At 36.1% G+C, this 18,738-nt stretch overlaps 1 protein-coding gene across 1 annotated transcript in view; it reads right to left on the bottom strand.

Moving 5' to 3' along the window:
* LOC127857721 (tubulin alpha-8 chain-like) overlaps positions 1 to 18,738 on the bottom strand; it is a 43,987-nt gene that overhangs the window by 13,280 nt on the left and 11,969 nt on the right. The window contains exons 2-5 of the mRNA XM_052394382.1: positions 5,916 to 6,138; positions 4,298 to 4,446; positions 2,489 to 2,641; positions 1,267 to 1,570 (exon numbers count right to left, since the gene is read on the bottom strand). Of these exons, the coding sequence (XP_052250342.1) occupies positions 1,267 to 1,570; positions 2,489 to 2,641; positions 4,298 to 4,446; positions 5,916 to 6,138 (829 nt within the window). The remainder of the gene's footprint in view (positions 1 to 1,266; positions 1,571 to 2,488; positions 2,642 to 4,297; positions 4,447 to 5,915; positions 6,139 to 18,738) is intronic.

Raw genomic sequence — 18,738 nt, 5'->3', positions numbered from 1 at the left:
ACGCCTTATATGAAATAAGAATTCATTGGTCGCAGTGTATGAGACCTATACTGATTTTTTTTTTCAAAAAAGTTTTATTTTTCGTTGTAATATGATTATTTATAATTATTTATAATTCAAAATGATGTTTTCATTAATTAATCATAGCCACGCGCTAACCACCTGTGGCTTGGTTCATAATTATCTTTCTTCGAGTTATTGTATTATGTAATATCATTAACAACCAAGTGTCACTATTGCCGGTAGAGTCCCGATTCATCCCGGTTTGCTAACGCCGGTCGACCGGCGAGAACCGGGATGATTCGTATATTATTTTTTTAACGCAGTTACACTATTTCCCGGTGCCGCCCCGGTTGAAGCCGGTCAACTACCCGGCAGAGTCCCGGTCAACCCCGGACTAGATACGGTTTATCCCGGTGAAGCCCCGGCAAAGCCACGGTTGTCGCCGGTAATGCCCAGGTGGAGCCCCGGTGAAAGCGGGCAGCGTCCCGACAAAGCCCCTTTATACCGTAACTCCGCCGGCACTCACAGGGGATATACCGGCATCAGACCCCGGCAGAGCTACGGCAACGCCCCGGTTTAACCCCGGTCGTCGCCGGTAATGCCCAAGCGAAGCCCCGGTGAATGCCGGTGGCGTCCCGGCAGAGCGCCGGTTTACTGATGTACTGTTGCTATACCGGGACTCTGCCGGCATCCGGGGCTCCACCGGCGACAACCGAGGCAGTGCCGTAGCTCTGCCGGGGTCTGTATGGGCCCCGATGGAGCTACGGTGCCGTCCCGTTTTTTTTCCGTGCCGTCCCGGTTGTTCCCGGTGCCGCGCCGGTCGTTGCCGGTCCTTTCAGGTGACTCCCGGTTCATCCCGGAAATATTAAACATTTTAATACTTTCCTGGTGGAGCCCCGGTTGACCCCGATCGTCCCAGGTTCATCCATGTCGTCCCCAGTGGAGGACCGGCTCATCCCGATAGAGCCCCGGTTCATCCCGGTAGATCCCGGATCACGCACCGGGGCTCCACCGGCATCATAGTGAGACTGGGTCTTAAGAAAAAGAATACGCCACTCAGGCCCGATTAAATAATAATGACCAGTTAAGCAGAAAAAAAATGTACATGGGCCGAAGCCGAAGTCTGAGTTTGGGAATTCCTGACTGATAACTATTTCGCATTATACGGGCTTAGATCGGTTATATTGATCAAATAAATTAATGTGCGAAGTTCAATATAAGTAATCAATAAGAACTTAACAAAAACGCAACGCTGAACCGTACCTGAGCAAATTGGAGCGTACGTCACAAGAGGGAAGTGTATTCTCGGGTACGGCACAAGGTTCGTTTGGAACTCCGTCAGGTCCACATTCAGGGCGCCGTCAAAACGGAGGGAGGCGGTGATGGAGGAGACGATCTGCCCGATCAAGCGGTTAAGGTTGCGGTACGAGGGACTCTCTATGTCCAGGTTACGGCGGCAAATGTCGTAGATGGCCTCGTTGTCGACCATGAACGCGCAGTCAGAGTGGTCCAGCGTTGTGTGTGTGGTCAGGATGGAGTTGTACGGCTCGACCACCGCCGTGGAGATCTGTTGGAGAAGATTGCGCATGCGTGACGAACGGCAGTCGTCTAAAACGACGCTTAACTCAACCTACGCGCAGTTGTTCAACTCGTTTTAAACGAGCATTGCTCTTATAAATTTCTAGTCTCCATTACAAACTACGCGATTAAATAATATTTTTTATTTATTGTACATGTAAATACTTGTTCATTTTTGACCGTGAACGCCAAATAAAATGAAAAAATAGTAAATATTTGCAGCCATTCTCATTATTAGACATATTACAAACATTCTGTGGAAATTCAGGTTAATTAACCGCTGCAAAGAGTTTGCTCAAAACGATTAACAATTGTCTTTCCATTAAACCAGCATTGTACATGGAGATTCGATAAAAACGACTTCTGAAAGCTGCGTACTAGTATATTAGTTCAATTTGTGTTATTGTTTGTATTCATTCGAAATATACTTGCACGTTGAACAAAATGTATAGTGCGAAAGTGAATACTATCACTTATCACAAAATAGGTTTATGTTTAAAATACACCAACAATTTAAATACATGCTTCAAAATTAATGAATTTATGCATGTTTGACATTTTGAATACAAAGTGATAATGCAAGAAGAGGATTGTTCCCATATTATCAAGATTTCAAAACAATCTGGCCGGTGTACTACATTCACAATTTTAATTTAGTTTCAAAACGCATTTGTTTGTAAGTGCTTTATACTTCGTTTTTATTTAAGTTCATTTCCGTGCAACGGATTATTTTAATGTAGTTATGTATATTTAATTTTAAATATTAGCCCAGCCCTGAAAGATTTATATGTCCGTGTCGAGCTACATTCGAGTTTGGCCTATTTTGCATTTTCACATGACAAACACTAACATGTTTCCCAGGTAACCATTGCAAGAAGAAAACCAGAGACTATTCGTCGATTCTCACCGACGGTGCAGGATACACGGCGAACTCCAGTTTCGATTTCTTTCCGTAGTCGACAGAGAGGCGTTCCATGAGGAGTGACGAGAAGCCACTTCCGGTTCCGCCGCCGAAGCTGTGGAATACGAGAAATCCCTGCAGGCCCGCGCAGTGGTCCGCCTGACGATACATGCCGAATACAGTATTTTAAGGTATAATTTCTGTGCGATGACGCGTTATATCAACATTTGAAATATATAGATATATTGGATTTGTGCATCGCCTCCCTTTAAAGTGATTGTATTGGCGAAATAACATCATTCCCAATCTAAAACTGTACCCCAGCGCAGTCTTAATACCTTTTGTTATTATTAATTAATCAATTTACAATTGTATAGGTATCAACAGCAAATAGCTCAATACAAATAACAAGTTGAGAAAACTCAGCATTTCGTTCTGACAATGAACAGGAAATTGCCCTTTACATCGGAAAAATGAATATAATGTTAAATATACAATTAATATCGTATAAACAGATATTAACACTAATGCACATGAACTTGCAAAATGACTGATTCGATGAAACCCGTTATTTGTAGAAGGAATTGTAAAGGAATGCGAAAACTACCGTAAACAGTTTTAAATTGTTATACAAATGTCTGCTTTGAACGTTAGCCAAATCACATCGAAACAAACGAGTTTTCAATGCTGGAAATACGTGAGACTTGACTATTTCATCCAAGTGTTACAGGTTTTTGACAATCACTTTGCAATTGTTAATTACGTCACTCGGCGGGGAAGGGATGATGAATCTTATTATAGACGAACTTGACTTCTTATTGTGCACAATGTAACCAGAGTGAGAGTCCTGTATCATTTCAAGAGCAGGCAGACAAGTACACAAAATGTTGTAACAGTCGTACATAAGGATGGATTAAGTGTTAGGCAGTCGTTCAGACGAATTGATGAAGGCTTTTGAACGGACATACGACTGCCTTAAAAATGTACCGACAGACGAACTGTTGTATAGCTGTAAATCAGACTATCCAGGTGAACTGTTGGACGAACGGACGAATACAATTTTGGACAGTGGTATAGACGGATAAACGTATTGTTTGACACACGTACAGTCGTTAGACGAATATAATTACAATTGGACAGTTGTCCAGACGTAAAGATGGATTGTTATGAAGGCGTACACATAGATATATAAACAGTCTTACAAACATGCAGAGGGAGTGTGAACTTTTGGGTAGATAACTGGATTAAAGCTTGGACTTAGAGATGGATGCATCGTTGAACAGACGCACACACGGATGAATGAACTGTCAGACAGACATATGGATTAACTGTCGGAAAGACGAACAGACGTATGGATGAAAATAGTCACATACATATAGGCCGGCAAGCGAGTGTCGGGCTGATGAACAGACGGACGGATTGCCTAGTATACAAACGTACAGATGGATTGATGATCTGTTTGACAGAGTAACATTTGTGCGAACAGAATTTAGAACGACAGATGGACGGCTGAATTTATAAAAAAAACGTTCAGATGGCCGGGAAACTGTTGGACAGACGTACATACATATTGTAGAACTATATTGTACATACATTGTTGGACAGGCGTACAGACGAATGCACTGCTAGACTGTTACACAGATATACAGACTGTTTCTTCTTTTTAATTGTTGGACAGAAATACAGACGGACAAATGAATAAACAATTGGACTGAAATAAATTCAGACGCAATAACGTTAACCATACATAAAGACCAAAGCACACAAAAAGTAGAGACGAAGACATATAAACAAACACAGACCGGCGGCTATTACCATTTTGCGAATCTTATCAAGCACGTGGTCGACGATTTCCCGCCCGATGGTATAGTGTCCCCTGGCATAGTTGTTGGCAGCGTCCTCTTTCCCGCTGATCAGCTGATCGGGGTGGAACAGTTGCTTGAACTCGCCAGTCCGTACCTCGTCTGCAAGCATCCAACAAACATAAAAATAATACAAGCTTTACTTACAGAAGGTTACACATAAAGACAATGACACATTATACATATTATGCAAACGAATCAATACTTTTTTACAATGTGGCCTTCTTAAACTAACATACACAAATAGGTCTATAAGTAAAAATATTCAAACAATATTTTCTTACACCCATACATAACACACATAGATAGACACACATGAAATATTATTGATTATAATAATAATAATAATAATAATAGTAATAAAAGCTTTATTAACAGAAGGTTACACATAAAGACAATGACGCATTATACATATTATGCAGATGAATCAATACTTTTTTACAATGTGGCCTTCTTAAACTAACATACACAAATAGGTCTATAACAAGTAAAACATGTAAACAATATTTTTTTTACACCAATACATAACACACATATCACGGTTACATGCATCATGGAAAGTATGACCCCGTGTTATATCAACCGACATTGACTGTACTGTTGTTAGAAGCGGAAACAAACGTCAATCCTTTGAGAGCGGAACATACTAAAAAAATGGCATAACGGACTCGTTGCCTGCGTAGTTAAACAAGAGTTCCACACCAAGTTTCTTGGTACATCTACCAAGGTAAATGCTTCTTTTAAGAATATGACACCAACAATACGTTCTTGAATTTAGTATTTTATTCACATATATTTGTTTGAAATTTATCTACGACGTAGCAAACAATATATATTTTTTAGTAAAAAACCTATTTTATATCGTAGGAAAATATTAGCTTTAACAGTCTAAACATAACGCAACGTACGCGCCAAGCTGATATTTATAAGAAAATGAATGAAAACAAACTAAACCCATTTTAACGAGGTGCTTATTTACACTTGCTGAGTGAACATTCATTATACTGGCAAAGAACACCAGTCAGTGTTATGAATCAATTTGTGCAAAACGTCAATTAGAATAAAAACAAAATTGAACTTCATATTTTCGTAACTCGTTTGGCAACGTCGAGATGAAATGACAAGGCTCAGTATGACCGATGATCTGTACGTAGTACGCAGCATGTGATTCGTGTTTGAAACATGCTTGTTAAAAAGTTGTTTCATGTAAATAAAGTCAACAACAACCCTGCAGTTAAAGGTTCATCTTAAGTAACATAATTTAAAAGATCCATATGATTTTTCCACTTGAACATCCCAAATGAACGTACATATGAGCATAGCTTTGGGGAAATGGGGTTTAATGGGTGGTCGTAAAGTGTCCCTTAACGTTCTTTCTTGTTTAGAAGAGACTTCCTTTAAACAAATAAGCCCATACAAGCGGGAAGCGTTGTCCGTGGTTAGCATGTGCGGACTGCACACGCTTATCTGGGACGACACTTTAAGCGCATGCATCAAGCCCCATTTTAACAAATCGCGACTCATATCAATACCATGCGACAGAATCTTCAACGATTGAAAACACCACTCACCTACAACGCTGGGCTCGAGATCCACGTACACCGCCCGCGGCACGTGCTTCCCCTGGCTCGTTTCGCTGAAGAATGTGTTGTACGACTCATCGTCGGCTCGTACCGGGTTGTCGCCGGCGAGCAGGCCGTTTGGGTGGATTCCGTGCTCGAGGCAGTACAGTTCCCAGCAGGCGTTTCCGATCTGCACACCCGCCTGACCCACGTGCACTGAGATGCATTCGCGCTGGAAAGTAGAGTGATTCATTCAAGACAAATTGTGTTTTTTACTATATCGATAATAATATACATGTATGCAAATTCGTCGCCAATGTGCATACGAAAAAGTTTCGTTGTCCATTATTGCTGATGATACTATCCGGTTATTCGCATCGATTCAAAATTCCTGACGGCGTATAAAATTGTGAGTTCCGGTATGCGTTTTGCAGCCTGGAGAGTCTGAAATAGGTCTTCGCTTAAATGATCTTACGACCTTTGATATATTCGAGTTTAAATAAGGTTTCAGGGACGACAGTTGTATACGTAGCTAACTACGTTTTCCAGGTGTGTTGTGTTTAGTTTGATGTCAAGCATGGTTATTGTATTTATATGTGTTTAAATTTTGTATTTAAAGCTAACATAAGATTCATTACAAGTAGACACAAACGCATGCTCAAGTGTTGTGTTTCCTTTTATACAAAAGAAAAACTAACAACAGCGTATAAAAAAGGCGGCACATCCAACGAAATTATACTCTTTTATTGAATTTGATGCATGCGTGGTTTTCCACTGCCACACGAAGTGGTAACGACGCTTTATTCTATGCCTTCTTCTTTTAAAAATGCATACAACTTGATTAGATCAAGAAATATACATATAAAACAATTATAGGTGACGAATAAAAAATATATGCAGCGAATAAAGCTATTCTGTTTCAAATCAGAATGATGTTGATATGTTGGTAAAGGCGCTATGAAAAACATGATAATTTGAGATAAGCCTTCTTATTATAGTTCTGTACAGACGATTTGAATGTAAATATACACACTTTTAAATGCAGAAATCCCATAAACATAATTAAATAAAAGTATTTTCAAAGGAAATAATGGTACAGCTTCCCATTTACATAAGTTGCACAATCAACACAGGTAATTCGCTATGATGAGAGAACGTTAAGTGCGCACACTTTACTTCACAATAACGCATTCTGATTTTTTTTCGTTTTTTAAAACATGTCTGATCTTTCACATTCCTAAACCACCGTTTTCGATTGTATAATTATGAACGTGGCGTTATACTGTAATTCATGATGCCCTATGGATTAAACTTGTAAACTCAGGTATCAGCTGTAAAATGCTTAATATGCTGAAAACCATATATGCAAATGTGAAATCTTGTATAAAGTGTACAAGTTTAATGTCATACTCAGAATTCTTTGATGTATCATAAGGAGTCAAACAAGGTGAGCCTTTGTCTCCTCTTTTGTTTATTATGTTTATCAATGATATTGGTGAGCATTTGAGTTCTACAAACCTATGTACTAATGCTGTTGATATGTTATCTATTTTTATATTAATGTTTGCCGGTGACATTGCATTTTTTCAACTGATCCCCATAGTCTACAACACCAATTAAAGTGTATAAATGAATATTCTAAGAAGTGGGGTCTCGAGGTAAATGTCGGGAAAACTAAGGTATGCATTTTTCAAAAGTATAAATATAGAAATATTCACGAATGGGAACTCAACGGCGACAAAATTGAAATAGTAGATAATTTTACGTACCTAGGTATTACTTTTTTTTTATAGCGGCTCACTTAAACGGGCAGTTGAATCACTAAATGAGCAGGCTCTCAAAGCATATTATAACCTTATTTCAATATTTGGTAGAATCAAATTAGATATTTAAACTAAATTGTTACTGTTTGACTCAATGGTAGCACCAATTATCACGTATGGCTGCGCAGTCTGGGGTTAATGTACGATATGCCCGAGGTTGATAAATTGCATTTAAAATTCTGTAAACAAATACTTGGGGTTCGTCAACAAACATCTAATGCTGCTGTACTAGGTGAACTCGGTCGCTTCCCATTGTCTATCATTTGTAAAGAACGAGCCCTTAACTATTGGTGTAAAATCATGAGATCACAGAATACTTTGATAAATAGAGTTTTTAATACATTAACTACTGAAGATGCATGCATGAATATTGATAGAAAACTGTGCTGGACAAATACTCTTAAAACTACACTTAATGATCTTGGTTATAGTAATTTATGGTTGCACCCGTATCACGAAATCGATTATATTTGTATGCTAAAACAAAGAGTCCGTGATGTTTACATTCAAACTTGGTTTGAATGTATACAGTCTCAAAGTAAGCTAAAATACTATATCATTTTTTTAAAAAGAATTTTGTTTTGAAACCTACTTGAATTGTATAGATAATGAAAAGCATAGAATTGCGATGAGTAGATTCCGATTGTGTTCACATCATTTAGAAATAGAAAGAGGAAGATTTAATAATATTAACATTAATGATCGTAAGTGTAAAGTGTGTACATCTGATATGATTTAATCTGAATTTCATTTTCTTTGTGTTTGTCCAAATTATAGTGAGTTAAGGTTAAAGTACAACATTAGGCTGTCATTTAACACATTGAAATATTTTGAAACAATTATGTCAACAAAGTCTGTTAAACGTATCCGTAAAGTATCGAAATTGATATATTTTGCAAAGTTAAAACGAAAAGATATCATTGATTCTTCTGTTGCTTCCTAGATGTCTAAATTCCTTCACATCATAAACATTGTGTTTTTTTTGCTACATTTTCCTATTTATTTTGTGTGTTTTTGTCTGTTTGTTTTTTGTTTTGATTTATTTATCTACCTACATTATTTGTATGCTATGATTTTACTTTCCTATATGTGTGGTATAATAATACTAATAATAATCAATATTGCATACCATAATTCTCTGTTTAACCAAACTTCATCTCACTGTGTATATGTATTTATCACATGATTTATTTTGCCAAAAGCATGTTATGCTGATTATGCGATTAAATAAACCTGTTTATTGCTTCCAATTTTTATTTACAGTACGAAAATATACAAAAGTGTTCAAATACGTATGTCTCTCTTATAGTGTAGTTAACCATCAAATCACAGCTTATGGATTTCTTGCATTTCAAGTTTGAATGCTTACATTTTCCGTGTATTCTTTATGCATACTGTGATTGTCGGTATTCGTGTCTTAGTGTTAAAATATACATGGCTTTAAAATGGTGTTTATCAACAATCTGGTCCAAATACAAATAAGAATTTGATAGGTCACAAACAAGCGTGTGCAACTGCTATTGGTTAATTTTAAACTTAAAGCATATTACATTATGAACATATATCGATCACAATACACAGTTTCATTCAAGAGTAACACTAGTGTAAAATATGTTAATACATGTCATATACAACAACAACAACAACAACAACATTTATTTCGGTAATTTAGCTACAAATAAGCTTCTAGCCTACAATTTGATAAAGCAAATGATAATTCTTCAGGTAAAGATTGCTGTGATTGTTAGTAGAATACAGAGGAAGAAAGATATTAGTATTACAGGTCAAAGATCGTGAATGTAATGTTAGTGCTTGATGGTCATTGAATATTTATTTGTTAACATAAACATAATATACCGAAATCGCTTTTTGGTATAATGAGAAAACTATTTAGAATATATAAATATTACAATATCACAATAGTGCATGCTTTTGGCATAATGAGAAAACTATTTTTACTATCAACATAGTAAAACCAATATTTCACATATACAACATAGTATAAAATAGTACATGTTATCGATGACAGAGGTTGAATAATGTATATATATATATATATATATATATATATATATATATATATATATATATATATATATATATATATATATATATATATATATATATATATATATATTAACATAGTAAAACTAGTATTTCACATTCACACTCAACAAATAAAATGATGTGTGTTATCGATGAGAAAAGTTGAATAATGTACATATATACAGACAATTAATTAATTCAATTAGTAATTCAATTTTCCTTGACGTTTGAAGCAATGATAATTATTTTTGTCCGAAAGTTAAATGCTTCTAAAAAAGTTCTTCTTTTAGTCTACTTGCATCGTAAATATATTTTGCAATTTGAAGTAGTTCATATTTATTTGTAGTTGACATGAGCGCTTTAAATTTGGTTAATGTTGGCCATCTGCAGTAAAATGATTTGAAGTATTTTCTTCTTATATGTGAGTATAATGGGCATGTTAACATGAAATGGTATTCGCTTTCTATTAAATTTGTACAACATATTTTGCATTTTCGTTCTGCTCTCTCTATATTATAGTAACGTCCTTGTTCAATTTCTAGATTATGCGATGATAGCCTGAATTTACTTAGTGCTATTCTATATTTATTTTGTTTGATTATGTGCAAATACGGTTCAAATTCAAATTTGGTTTTAAACATACAATATGTGCTAAGTCTGCCAGATTGATTAATGTTACTTAACCAATTTTGTTTAAATTGATCTAATATTCTAATTTTTATGCTCTCTAATGATATAGTAATACGTTCTTGATTAATCCATAAATTTGATAAGCCTAATTGTTCTAACATTTCTTTTATTTGTGATGCCCAATTGTTTATGTTATAATTGATTCCGTTGTCGGCGTCGTTTTTCAATAGGATATTTGTTTTAGAATACTGTTTTCATTTAAATTTAAGATTTTTATCAAATATCGGGAAAAAAAATTCTGTGTTCATGCATCGGGATTCTACCTAGTTCTCCGTATAATCCTCCAAGACTGGTTGATTTTTTTACACACAATAATTTGCGTAAAATTTTTGAATGTATTAGTTCTATGTCTTTTGCCATATGATTACCCCAAACTTCAGCAGAATAATTGAGTATTGGGGATATTAATACATCATATAATTTGAGTTTCTCTTTTAATTTAAATTCATATTGATTGAACACGGAAAATAATTTATGCATAGCTTTTGATGCGTGTTCTGAGATGTTCGTTTGAGTTCTGTTTCAGTTTCCGTTTTTAAAGAAATTAACTCCTAAGTATTTAAAGGAATCGACAACTTCGAGCTTTTCGTTGTTTAAGAACAAATCTATATTCGTATATCTGGTGCTTCTTTCAAATATCATGATTTTTGTTATTAAGGTGTTTATCTTTAATTTCCATGTATTGCAGTAAATCTCAATGTCCTTTAGCATAGATTGTAACGCGGCGGGTGAAGTCGCAAATAAAACTTGATCGTCTGCATAAAGTATTAGAAATAACTTTATTTCATTGATGAAAAATACATTGTCGATATTCGAATTGATATTGCTTAAAATATCGTTCACGAACATCATAAACAGTAGCGATGAGCCGCAGTCGCCTTGTTTTACCCCTTGGTGTAAGTATAGGATATCCGATAGCTCATTATTGTTTTTCACTACAGATTTGACCGTGGAATACAACGCTTTAATAGCATTAATTATTTTCGTGCTTATATTTTGTGAAGTAAGTTTTTGCCATAAGAATGGAAAATTGATTTTATCGTAGCATTTTTCATAATCGATAAAGGTACTATATAATTTATGTCCACTATGAATGAATTTTGCTATTTTAGCTTGTAATAGGAAGATGCAGTCAGTGGTGCTTTTTCCTTTTTGGTACCCAAACTGATTTTTAATTATAGTTTTGTTTTTTCTGTCCATTTTGTAAGACGGTTGAAAATAATTTGCGAATATATCTTGGCAAGAATGTTGTTTAATTTTTTACCTCTATAGTTTTTAGCTGAATTCGGGTCACCCCCTTTAAATATAGGTACAATGTAACCTAGTCCCCAGCTTTCTGGATACTCGGCGTTGTTGAACAGTTTGTTATAAAGTGTGTAGAGGTACGGGGATATGATATCAAATGCGTTTTTTTATAAGTTCTGTTGATATTTCATCTGGTCCACAAGCTTTCTTGTTTTGTCGTTTAAACACTGCTTGATGTATTTCATTTAAGGTTATTTCGAAGTCTAAATCTGCATCGTTAATTGACGTATTTTCTGCATTTTCGTTTTTAAAATTTTCATTTGTGGGTTGCGTTTCCCCTAATAGATTATTGAAATGTTCAAAAAGGTCCGTTATCTGTAGATTGTTTTTCTTTTTATTTGTGTAGCTTTGTTTAACTGTTTTCCAGAATTTTCTAGGCTGGGATTTAGCAATATTTTCGAGTTTTTTGCCTTGGTTGATTTTATAATGAGTTTTGGCTCTAATTCTAATTTTATTATACATAGTTCTCCGTTGTGAAAAATGAATTCTGTTTTCGTCTGATTTAAAACGGTTGAATACATTTCGTGCATTTTTGAATTCGCGTTTCGATTCATGACACTCTTTGTTAAACCACGGTGCTTTTTGCTGTGTACTGCGATTATGTGAATTCAGATTACCCCCTTTAAACGATTTACTAAAAACTCGCGCTCATGCATGAAGTTTCATATAATGTGTTTATTTCAAATTTGCTTTTTTCCCCAATTTCACTGACCATGGAAGATCATTTTATACACAGACAATACAGACAGTATGAGCATTCGACAAGTTTAGAATATCCCCTCCACTACTTACAATCTTTAGAGCGTTTAGCATTTTAAAGACTTAAATTGCTTTAAAAGCCTCAGTGCATATCTTAAATAATATATATTCAGTTCGAACTGCGTACGAGCCAGAAACAGAGTTAGTTACGTCCACGACGATATGGAATTGATTGGGGCTAGGAACGAGTTTATCTCAACGTAAAATGTTTTTGACAACACTGCATATCGTAATATATCGCTGCGATGATAATAGAAGCTTGATAGCATTGAGCAATTATAAGTTTACTTGCCGTTTAAAATGGACCCTTACACAAACAGAGCATGTTGGCACAATGCAAATGTACACATGTTTTTTATCATATTTTACATCCCGAGCGAAACAATGTATCGCAAAAAACGAAAGCCGGGTGCGACAGCAACATTGCAAATAATTAAGAAATCCTCACAATTGCATGCTTTGTTAAAATGAACCCCACATGTCGAAACAATTTTCACGCTGCCTTGTCACGAGAGAATGTCATTCGCACGTACATTTTAATTATTAACAAAATACATGTGCGTGCAAAATATTTTCGGTTGATTGGCGCATGCGCCTTCCGAGGCAAATGCAGTTGTGTGTGTGTTTTTAGCAGAAGGCATCTCGCACGTGCGTCGCGCAGACGAATATGTTAATATGTTTGCTCGTCTGCATGAAAGGTGGCGTTGGCGTTGTGCTTCAAAACTGTGGACAATAATGAAAATAGAAACTCTTTGCAAACATCCTTATTGATTTGTGTGGGAATTTTGGCACGGTTGAGTATTTCTTGGCAAGCCGGAAAGATATTGAGGGTGGTTGCGAGGGAAAAAACTAAGGAGATAAACTATTTGTAGTTTCAAAGAAATATGTTTGGTCCTATGCTTTGTTATCAAACCCAATATCTTATAAATTTGAAATTGACCTTGCATACATATTTAAAGTCTATATAAGGAAACTATGCATTTAGTTCAGATCTGATAAGCATCTGCATTCAGGTCACGACACCAGGTTTTCTATGCGCGCACACGCACACACAGTGACACTCACGAAAGCAACACCCAAACACACTCGCGTAATTGCGGTAATAACGAATCATTACATCGACTGAGGAGGATGTTGTTTAGATTGAGACCCGTCATTTTATTGCCCATGTATTACACCAGACGATTATTACGGTGACCATCTGGCGCAATCAGCTGTATGGAAGCGAAACTGTCGGCTGACTAACGCGTGCCTGGTGAGAGGTAATGCACTGTCACCTTGAACGGATCCGTGGATTTATGAGCAAACAGTACCACACGGTCATAAATGGGATAAAGAGGCCTATATCGTCGAGAATGGTTTACAACAACAAATAAGACAAGAAGTCTGACAAAATTCAAATCTAGTCCAGGGATCGAACTTTTGACGCCATCATGCGAACAACAATTACGACGTCATACCGTTAAAATAAAATGGGACAAACAAACAAACACAACTTTTGCAATCAAAATACTTTTATCTTTAAATTTGTGCACTATCTTTTTCATTCTGCGTTCCATGTTCATTATGTAAGGTGATATGAAGGGATGTAGGCAATATTGTATGTAACCCGTGGTCACGTGTTTGATGGTGCCAACAAATCAACACCAGCTGGCGACATCTTTAAAGTTAATACATCCATTATTATAAACATCAATGTTTGTTCACGTGATTGAGGTTAATCGATTGGGTTATTCAACTCATTGACAATTATTTATCGGTTCATGATGATTTCGAAACGACGATACACAGACGTTATTAAGCGCCAAAAAACGCTCTGGTATTATAGGACATGCAACGAAAATAGTTGTGTGTATTGTATTTAAAATAGGGAACGTAAAATAACTTATTAATATAAATATTTTTTGACATAAGCAAAACATTTACCAGAAAACGATTCCACAGCACAAATTTGTGGTTGATGAAAGATTTAGTAGCCTTGTTTCAGGTATCAGCAGGTTAAACTTGTGAGATGAACGGTATGGAAATAAATTCGAAAGTGGATGCGTTCAACTTAATGGAAACACTTAAATACAGATTTAACACGTGTGTTATAATGGTCAAAATATGAAAAACCAATAGTTTGATATGTGAATCTGGAAATAATAATTATAAAGCAATTAGTTTTGTTAATCTACAATTTATTAAATTCCGGAAATCAACAAAGCTCTTCAGATTCATCAAAGTCCATCAATTTTTGGCGCATTTCTTCGTCATGTGGAATGTCTTATGGCATATGGTTGTGTTTGCGAATAGAAACATACATTCAGTGAGCACGTAATCCCTTGTACCAAAGTTCTAATACTGTTTTGACACACCATGTTTATTGTAATACGCTGCATGTTAAGACGTTTCATGAAGAAGTTCTGATAAATATCGACTGCATGAAAGTTTAATTAGTACCGCGAATAACATTGACAAAATTGGCAAATATTCTTCTTGCAACAAAGTAATTCAGACAGTAAAAGTTTGTAAATATTCCTTTCGTTAAACACCCAAAGCCCAAATACTACAAAAAAGTAAACACTGCAGTTTCCTTAAAAAGGGCATCCAACCGATCAAAGTAAAAATTAACCGTATGGATTCGATAAAAAAAATAACGATTTAATAAATACATTCGAGTCGTGCTCTGTGAAAAGGGGATTCAATGGATGTGCGTAAAGGTCGTCACAGTCCGTACTGAATAATCTGGGACAACACTTTCCGCCTTAGCTTGATTTTTGCTAAAAAGAAATTTCTTGAAACAAAAAATAGCATAAAAGCGTCGTCCCTGATAAGACTGCATAGGCTAATCTGGACTGACACTTTACGCACATGCATTAAAAACCCTTTTTCACAGAGCGCGGCTCATTTATTTATCATAATTTCTATACACGCATGTAATGGTGATGCCACTAAAGTAAATGAAGTAGGTACACAGAGCGCGTGCCACAAATATACTAAATATACATGTATTGATGATTTGCACCATGCAATTTCGGAACAAAAGATATTTGAATGCCTTTCTTATAAATAAATGGAATAGATGTCAGTTAAGATCAACATTTTCTGATGCTCTTTTAAGATGCGTTGAGTTTTATGTGGATTTGCGCTTTAAGTACGGATGATTGAGCACCATGACTAAACACTGTCTGTTAGGAACGATCCTTAATTCAGTACGATATATAAATGACTGATGTACAAAACATGTTGGTGCAAACCTATAACAGCAAGAATGTACGCAATTTAACAGCGCAACCTATATGTTCAAACATGCCGGTAGTTTACGAAAGCGATTTACCTCATCGATTATTAACGTAAATCCGCACTTTGCGAACCTTCCAATAACTCTTTTGGAAACGGTTCGTAAATTATACTTTGAAAAATGGTTGGAATTAATGTGTTCTGTAATATATCCTCACTTCTATTGTCTTTAATATGTCATTCCTTCATGAATAACTCTTTCATACTTTCAGTCATAAGCCCATTCTTATTTGTTCTTCCTTTTTAATCTTCGTCTCTATGTTCACTGTGTTACTTTCATTATCTGTTTATGTCTCCGCGCTATTTCTGACTATTCCCTTCCGACATTCCTTCGCTTTTTTCAGTCCTCCGTCCCGGCTTAATTGTATTTCCCTTCCAAGCTATACCGGTACTTACTGTTCTGTACTTTTTCCACTCGCATATGCCTTAGTTATTCATCATTTTCTATCACTCTACTTCTTACTTTTTTCAGATATAAATACTTTAAATTTTGATCAATATATAACAGCGTTTTTAACTTTTTACACCAAAGTACAGACAAGAAAATAACTATAATATTTTGTTTGTATGTCTCTTATTTGAATTCTGAGGCGATAAACCAACATTTTTTCTCAAAAAATATATACCGGTTAGTGAAGTACACATAATGGAAGTCGAAGTACACAAGTGGGATTTAAATACGATAAACTGGAGTTATGGGCCGTGGTTTATTCTTCGTATGTTAATCCCGATTATATGTGCCAGGTCTCAAGTGAATACTTGTAGTATAAGGTATGGACATGCAAACAGATATGGAGGTTTACCACACCATCATTGAAACAAAAATACGCCAACGTCGAAAAATAGATGAGAATTACAGGTCGAACTGTTCGATATTAACTCGGGCGTAAACAGTTTGAATGCTACGTTATAGGATAAATGTAACATACAATTGGTATGGCTGATAGAAAGAAACAGACCCTTTTTCAATGAAATCCTTCCGCAGACAATGTTTTCACTTAACTATTACGATAGTAAGTATTATAACAACAAACATACACATTCGTTTATAAGCTCCACTGGCCAAAGGCCAGCGGGGCTTATTTCATGGTCCTGTGTCCGTCGTGTCCGTGCGTGCGTGCGTTAACTTTTTCTTAAAACATCTTCTTCTCCTAAACTACTGGTCCAATTCTGATGAAATTTCTCAGGAATGTTCCCTCTGTGATTCTCTTTCAAATTTGTTCAAATGATGCCCCTGGGGTCAAATTTGACTTTGCCCCTGGGGGTCAAAAAATTGAAAATTTGCTTATATAAGGCATATTTTGTGCAAACTTTATAAATCTTCTTGTCAAGAACCATTGGGCCTAGGGCTACCAAACTTGGTATGTAGTGACATTTTATAGTCCTCTACCAAGTTTGTTCAAATTATGCCCCTGGGGTCAAATTTGACCCTGCTCCGGGGGGTCAAAAAATTGAAAATTTGCTTATATAAGGCCTATTTTGTGCAAACTTTATAAATCTTCTTGTCCATAACCGTATGGCGTAGGGCTACCAAATTTGGTATGTAGTGACATCTTATAGTCCTCTACCAAGTTTGTTCAAATTATGCCCCTGGGGTCAAATTTGACCTTGCCCCGGGGGGTTAAAAAAATTGAAAATTTGCTATATAAGGCCTATTTTGTGCAAATTTTAAAAATCTTCTTGTCCATAACCATTGGGCCTAGGGCTATCAAATTTGCTATGTAGTGACACCTTATAGTTTTCTACCAAGTTTGTTCAAACTATGCCCCTGGGGTCAAATTTGAACCTGCCCCGGGGGGTTAAAAAATTGAAAATTTGCTTTTATAAGGCCTATTTTGTGCAAACTTTAAAAATCTTCTTGTCCATAACCATTGGGCTTAGGGCTACCAAATTTACTATGTAGTGACATCTTATAGTCCTCTAACAAGTTTGCTCAAATTATGCCTCTGGGGTCAAATTTGACCCTGCCCCGGGGGGGGGGGGGTTAAAAAATAGAAAATTTGCTTATATAGGGCCTACTTTGTGCAAACTTTAAAAATCTTTTTAACCATAACCATTGGGCCTAGGGCTACCAAATTTGCTACGTAGTGACATCTTATAGTCTTCTACCAAGTTTGTTCAAATTATGCCCCTGGGGTCACATTTGACCCTGACCCGGGGGTCAAAAAATTGAACATTTGCTTATATAAGGCCTATTTTGTGAAAACTTTAAAAATCTTCTTGTCCATAACCATTGGGCCAAGGGCTACCAAATTTGGTATGTAGTGACATCTTATTGTCCTCTACCAAGCTTGTTCAAATTAAGCCCCTGGGATCAAATTTGACCCCTACCCCGGGGGGGGGGGGTCAAAAAATTGAAAATTTGTTTCTTTAAGGCCTATTTTGTGAAAACTTTAAAAATCTTCTTGTCCATAACCATTGGGCCTAGGGCTACCAAATTTTGTATGTAGTGACATCTAATAGTCCTCTACCAAGTTTGTTCAAATTATGCCCCTGGGGTCAAATTTGACCCCGCTCTGGGGGGTCAAAAAATCGAAAATTTGATTATATAAGTCCTATTTTGTGCAAACTTTAAAAATCTTCTAGTCCATAACCGTATGGCATAGGGCTACCAAATTTGGTATGTAATGACATCTTATAGTCCTCACCAAGTTTGTTCAAATTAAGCCCCTGGGATCAAATTTGACCGTTCCCCATGGGTCACAAAATTGAACATATGCTTATATTGGGCCCATTTTGTGCAAACTATAAAAAATCTTCTTGTCCATAACCATTGGGCCTATTTCTATCAAATTTGGTAGGTAGTGACATCTAATAGTTCTCTACTTAGTTTTTTCAAATTATGCCCCTGGGAACAAATTTGACCTTGCCCCAGGGGTCACAAAAATGAACATACATGTATGCTTAAATAAGGCCTATTTTGTGCA

Source organism: Dreissena polymorpha, chromosome 1, assembly GCF_020536995.1.
Source record: "Dreissena polymorpha isolate Duluth1 chromosome 1, UMN_Dpol_1.0, whole genome shotgun sequence".
Taxonomy (NCBI): domain Eukaryota; kingdom Metazoa; phylum Mollusca; class Bivalvia; order Myida; family Dreissenidae; genus Dreissena; species Dreissena polymorpha.
The sequence above is the reverse complement of the archived record's forward strand: the minus strand, read 5'-3'. Positions and strand labels throughout refer to the sequence as shown.